This window comes from Plectropomus leopardus, chromosome 2, assembly GCF_026936395.1.
Source record: "Plectropomus leopardus strain MGB_pleo_1.0 chromosome 2, ASM2693639v1, whole genome shotgun sequence".
NCBI classification, from domain to species: Eukaryota; Metazoa; Chordata; class Actinopteri; order Perciformes; family Serranidae; genus Plectropomus; species Plectropomus leopardus.
The window spans coordinates 4,295,499-4,302,523 of NC_142177.1; the positions used below are offsets into that span (position 1 = coordinate 4,295,499).

Consider the following 7,025-nt stretch of genomic DNA (forward strand, 5'->3'; position numbering starts at 1 on the left):
TTGGAATATGAAATGGTTCTCTGTAGAACCTTCTGGGTGGGTGTTTAATTAAACCTTTGGAATATACATGAGTTCTTGGTAGAACCGGAATGAGTTCTAGATGAAACCCTTGAAAATAAATGCGTTCTTTATAGAATCCCCTAGGTGGGTTCTGGAGAAAACCTTCAGACTATTAAAAGGGTTCTTGGTAGATTCCCCTGGATGGGTTCCAGATGGAATGTAATTGGGTTGTCAGTAGAACCTCCTGAGCGGGTCCTAGATGAAAAACACTAAAAAAGAAATATAAAAAGGCCTCTCGACAGAATCCCCTGGGTGGGCTATAGGTGAAACTCTTGGAATATAAATGGGTTCTTGGTAGAACGTCCTGGGTGAGTTCTAAATGAAACCCTTGGAATATAAATTGGTTCTCAGTAGAATCCCTTGGGTGGGTTCTGGATGAAAAAAAAAACCCTTAAAAGCAGGAAGGGCTCTGGATTGAACCCTCAGAAAGGGTTTTGGATGGAACCATGACACAATAAAAGGGTTCTCTGTAGAATCTCTCATAGGTGGTAATGGGCGCAACCTTTACATGTGATTATAGGTATTACCCTTTATGTTAGGTTCTAGGTAGAGCCCTCTGAGGGGATTCCAATTAAAAAAGGTTGTACAAGAAATCAAAAAGGATTCTCCTGAATAAGCCAAAGATGCCCGTGTGGTTCTAGTTAGCACCTTTATTTCTAGGAGTGTATATCACCCCTAAATTTTTCGGGAGGTGTTTGAGGTTGACGGAGGCGTCTCGCTGTCAGCAGCGCAGAGTTTGGGTGCCCGCTGATGTCAGCAGACGGTGCTGCGCGGTGCCGAGGAGGGGCGGCGCTGCCAACATGAGACACGGAGCAGTCTGCTGGTTTCTCCACACTCACCCTCTGACCGGTGCAGAGGTAAACTCCAACACCGACTCAACTTCATGCTCCCGCATTCTACACCAGCTCCTCCGACTACAACATTTTTTTTTTGTGTCTTTTTTTTTGCCCTCTCCTTCTTCTTAACGAGCTCTGTAATGTCCTGTTAATTTTGTGTGCACTAGTTAATGAGCATTAATCCATCACCCCTGGGTGCTGTTGTTGCAGGGGGGATGGCCATTTGAATGCAAATGCGTGACACTGTGACAGCAAGGTGCTTATTAAACTGATGTGTCCTCCTGTCTCTGCTGCTGGGAGCTCAGTAGAGTGAAAAGACGCGGGGCAGCTGCAGGAGGAGCGGCTCGGACTGTTCGCCGGGAGTTGCTCACACCAAGTTCTGCTGCAAAACAAAAACAACAACAACAACAAAATGGCAAGTTCTGCTTCCTTGGAGACCATGATGTCCTGCGGAAGGACCGGACCGTCCGCGGCTCCCAAGACCCTCGCCTTCTCCATAGACCGGATCATGTCCAAGAGTTCGGAGCCGAAGGGGAGCGCGGAGGAGCGGGCGGAAGGGAAGAAGCTGCTGGGGTTGTGTTCCCCGATCCCCTGCATGATCCCGCTGCAGCCCTTCAGCTACGACCTGCAAGCCAAGGCGCTCATGAACTACTCGGAGCTGTGGAGGGCCAGCTTCAGAGGGACTTTCTGCGGCTCCGCAGCCGCTCCGTGCAAAGGGAACTGCGGCATGTGCGGTAAAGCGGACCCGGGCTTGAAGCAGCCGCTGCTGACGACCGGCAGCAGGGTGGTGAAACCGCAGGTGATCCACCAGGCCGTGGCCGTGCCCAGCGGAGGCTCGCTCTACTATCTCAACTACCTGGACTCTGCGTACCAGCAGTCGGAGCTGCTGGCCGGACACTGGTTCTCCAACCCGCAGGCCCAGGCCTCCCTGTCGGCGCACCACAGACTGCTGCTGCTGGAGAACGCCAAACTCGCCGGCGTGGGGACCGACAAGCTGCCCACACCTCAGTATCCGCACAAGGAACATCTGCCGGGGCAACTGGACCAGATCGTGAAGGAGAACCACGGCCTGAGCGCGGAGAAGAACGGCGTCAAAACGCACAGCAAACTCAGCAGCAGCGGCAGCAGCGCAGCAGACGGAAAACCCAAAAACTTTACGTGTGAAGTCTGTGGAAAGGTAAGTTATTTTTCAGTGTAATATATATTAAAATTAATAAGAATTAATGATGCAATTTTAGAAAAAATAGATGATTAAATCCACTATATACTTGGACTTTCAAAATTAAACTAGATGCTTAAAATGTGGATTTATCATTTTATTAAATATTAAAAATGAAAAAAAATCTGTCGATGTTTTACACTAAATCGAAAATTTATTTTTAAACAAAAAAATCACTAAAACAAAGAATAATTCAGCAGCAACCAGATGTTCCAGATCCAGATATGATCTAAATTAAATCATTTTTACGCAGCAAATTTGACTCGCACTATTTAATCGTTGGTGTTTTTGTCAGAACTATTAAGAACAACATCCTCGATGTATTTTTTTTTTCTTTATCCATCGCAGGTTTTTAACGCACATTACAATCTGACCAGACACATGCCGGTGCACACCGGGGCCCGGCCCTTCGTGTGTAAAGTGTGCGGTAAAGGGTTCCGGCAGGCCAGCACGCTGTGCAGACACAAGATAATCCACACACAGGTGAGGCTGCGCACATGGATGTTCCCCCCTTTAATTTCTTGATCAGTTTCCGTCTTTAAAATTTCCTCGATTTTTTTATTTCGTTTTAACATATTTTTTGCCCTTTGTAATTTATCCAGGAAAAGCCTCATAAATGTAATCAGTGTGGAAAAGCGTTCAACAGAAGCTCCACTCTCAACACTCATGTACGGATCCACGCAGGGTACAAACCTTTTGTCTGCGAGTTCTGCGGGAAGGGTTTCCACCAGAAAGGTAAATAAATTATTCTGATAGTATATTTAAAATACTCCCTAAGGGCGCGAACTGCGAGGAGAATTATTATTCCAAACATAATTCTACAGAAAAAAAAATAGTAGCTAAGAGCTGCCGGTCCAGCTTTTACTAGTTTTTTTTCCTGTAGAATTCTGAATTTATTTTAGCTTTTATTGTTGTCCTTGTGTTGTCCCTAAAATGTTTAAAATATCCCAACTGGCCTTATATGCCGCAGATTAGTGTGCCTGTACTCCAAAGCGTGTGTATACAAATAGAAAAAGTGGTATCTATTTTTTTCTGTTGCGTCCCAAAAAATATTTTCAAAACGAAAGGAAAAAAGGTTCGCGTATGCTTATATTATTATATCTATTTCTAAGACTAAATATTTAAATTTTAGGATTCTGTAAGAGAAGAAATGCCCCGTTGAGTTGAGGAATTCCTGCACTGCTTCTGGTTGACTTTTTATTTTGCCTGTCTCCTCATGTTATACTCAGTCTTATGCTGCAGCCGATATTTTCTCGCTGTAATGATATTCGGGTTTTTCGTGCATTGTTGGACTGATATTAAAATAGATGAGCATGTGTAGTAATTTCACTGCATTTAAGGAAACAGTTCTCCCCCCATAAATAATGCCAGCTTCATACTTCATTCGTAGTCTTTTCTTTGTGAAGGAATCCTAGGGATTTATCTGCCGCTGAAATAAATGTTATCAGGAGCGAAAGCATATGCTGCTGCTCTTATTTGCCAGTGAGGGGAATGAAAGGGCGAATAATTGCAGGCCCAGCGATGCTCCTGATGCGATCAGTGGAAATCAGAGCTGTCACTTTGCACGGACTAATTCTCCCTTGAAGACGGCAGCATTTGCTCTGGGTCAGCTGCTCAGACCTCGACCAAGTTGGAAAACGGGGCCTTTTTTTGTTGAGTTGTTGCCACGCTTGATTTTGACAAAGTTTGACAACTTCTTGACTTCGACGTACAAAACTCTGATTAATGAAGGCTGGGCCGCGCACAGGGACAGAGGAGGCTCTAACTTCAACTGTGAACTGCTGACCTTGTAGGGGAAAAGAAAAGAGAGGGAAAATAGGCCTCTACCATCCTCAGTTTCTTACAAGATTCCCACCGCAGGGTTGCAGCATTGTACCGGTTTCAAGGTATACCGGTATGAAAATTTATGTTTATCAAACCCTGCATATATTTGCATATGGTATTGGAAAAAAATGCAACTCAACAGATGATATCACCTTTATTAGCTATTTATTATTTTGATATTTTCTGGGAGAATGTTTAAACATACTTTCCTTTAAAAAATGGACTGAAGTTTTATTTGGTTTAATATTTATTTATTTTTATTTTTTCCAAAAAAGACCATTCTTTTCTCATTCTTTTGACCCCCTTGAAACATGAAATTTGCCTGATTTCATTCAAAAACATGAAAAGAAGGCAATGAGCAACTTCAAAAATCAGAAAAAAATTGTAAAAAGAAAACAAACAGAAAAAAGAAAAGTGTAAGGACCAAAAGAGGACATGACCGGAAAAAAATATATATGAATAATAATAATTTCTGATTAATATAATAATTATTAATATTGGGTTGTTGTTTTTTTTTTTTTTTGTATTTTTCCTTTCCTATTTGAAAATTTTCTAATTATTCTATTTTTTAGCTAATTTTGAAAACTAATTATCTTGTCACCTCTTATCTTGGAACCTCAAGTTCCTTATTACCTTTTTCCCCCATGTTTTTGAAAGAAGTCACAAATTTGCTCCATGTTTCAAACGTTTAAAAAGGCACAGGAAAACAGATAATGATCTATATTTTAAAGGGTTAAGGATTAACACTTAGTGTACCGTGAAAATTTCATACTGTTGCAACCCTAAACAGGACTGTGTCTCATTGTCCCCTCCTGTTTTGATTAAGCCTCCTTTATAAATGACCCTTTAGTTATTTCATCTGTAAATTACAGGACAGCATTCTGCCAATTAGGTATATCATTCACATTTTGTGCAGCTGTATATCTTTGTTTTTAGAAAAAGTCAAGAAAATTGCAGTGCACACAGGTGAAATCAACCTTAAATAATCCAGATGATTTCTATGATTTCAAGCAAAACAAGACAGGCTTTTTAAAGTGCATATTGGCTTTCTAATAATTCTACAGCTCATATTTTTGTTTTTCTTTTTGTCTTTTTTGGCAGTGGAGTGAAGCTGCGGTGAATAGTGATTGTTATTAATGATCATGTTTCATCAAATTGTGATTCCATGCATTGTTTTGCAAAGACAAGAAATATAATGTTATGTTTGGTTATCTAAATAGAAAATAAAATATTTGTTTTATCTTTGACAAAACATTTTTAAAAAAGTCAGCATCCAGTCTGCCTTAAAGTTGACTGAATTTGAGAAGACAAGTTGAATCATTACGAAATTACCTTATTAACTACCTAAACAGCTTAAAATTTTAAGGAAGCCCAGACACTATTTTTTTAAGTGAAAAGAAACTGCTTTTTTCAGTGTTAAGTCTTAATTTGGGGGTTTTTTCCACACAGGAAAATGCATGTTATGGGATGTCATTTTCACTTGAAGCCACAGGAAGTTTGATGTGATGTCATTCACACTCTGAAGCTGTTAAAATTAATGAGCTGCCGTCTTGATAAGTGCTTTTTAAGAAAATACCAAACTGCTGGTTCAAGCTTCTTCAATCTGAGGATTTACTACTTTTTGCCCAAATTTTATAATTTGAAATGGGACTATTGGTTTTGATTTTAAAAAGTTACAAGCTGCCTTAGATTTTTAAGTTGACTGAATTTGAGAGGAATTAAGTGCAGTCGTTACAAAAATTACCTCAACTTGTGTTCTTATATAATTTTTTACATTTATACAGGAAATAATAATAAATCATCAATACACAAGCATTAATGAAAATCATAGTAGGAGTGTTCATTCATCTAATCCTCACTTTATTTCATGCATGTATCCATTGTTCCTTTTTTTTCAATTTCCCAGGAAACTACAAGAATCACAAGCTGACACACAGCGGGGAGAAGCAGTACAAGTGCTCCATCTGCAACAAGGCCTTCCACCAGATCTACAACCTGACCTTCCACATGCACACGCACAATGACAAGAAGCCCTTCACCTGCGCCACCTGCGGCAAGGGCTTCTGTCGCAACTTCGACCTGAAGAAACACATCAGGAAGCTGCACGACAACATCTTCTCGGCGGCCACAGAGGCCTCCAGAGAGCTGCAGAGCTGAGGCACGCTGCTGCTCACTCCACCATCCACCACGGACTGTTAGGCCTCAGACAGACTTTCCTGCTTTTGTGGCCTCGTTGAAAACTTTTTTTGAATGAGAGAGAAGGTGGGGTGGTCCAATAAAATTGGACGTAGGATCCTATCAAAAAGTTCCAGCAGTGACACAATACAGAACAGACCATGAAGTTACAACAACACCTCATACTTCACACTGGGTGAGAATATTTTAGGGATTTTGATAGAATTTTTTCCTGCATTTCACGCATCCAAAATGGGAGAAATTGTCTGTCTCCATGATGGAACTGTAAATAATAGGTTATGGAAATAAAAATGTTATTTAAAATGTGAATCATTGCCATGTTGTGTATTTCACAGAAAAAAAACAATGTTAATGTGAATAAATAAGTTATAACTTATGATGAAAACTGAATGTTTGAGCCATGTTGTTTCCATTTTTTGAAGGCATTTCAAAATAAAACAATGAATAATGAAAGTTGTACGACTAAGTTCAGAAACATTTGTTTTAGGTTGAGTTGACTGGGGCAAGACATGACAGCATTTTAGAAAACGCAACAAATTCAAAGACACTTTCAAAATAAGAGTATGTCACAAATTAGACAGAGTAAAATGTGCAATGACAAAACAATAAAACAGGAAACAGTAACATTAAGTCATGTTTTCTTTAAAAATCTCCAAAATCACATGATTTATCACGGCCAGAAACAGCCAGAGGTAAAACATTTGAAGGTTCGGGGAGGGATACAAAAAATAAAAACTTGAAGTCACACCGAAGCCATTCCTCTACTCTGATAAATAAAGTACAGTCCCTAAGTACATTCAGCCAGTGCACACAAACAAAACAAAACAAAAAATCATGCCTACATTACATAAAAAAAAAAATTGTTTTAACTTAAAGAAGTTAGTGCCCAG

General features: G+C 40.2%; 1 protein-coding gene across 1 annotated transcript; it reads left to right on the forward strand.

The window, feature by feature from the left end:
- The first annotated feature begins 824 nt into the window (after positions 1–824).
- Positions 825–6,525, forward strand: fezf2 (FEZ family zinc finger 2). Its single transcript, XM_042493955.2, has 4 exons — positions 825–2,073; positions 2,464–2,598; positions 2,718–2,850; positions 5,846–6,525. The coding sequence occupies exons 1-4, from the start codon at positions 1,309–1,311 to the stop codon at positions 6,094–6,096; spliced, it is 1,284 nt and encodes a 427-aa protein (XP_042349889.1). The 5' UTR covers positions 825–1,308; the 3' UTR covers positions 6,097–6,525.
- Positions 6,526–7,025: the final 500 nt, after the last annotated feature.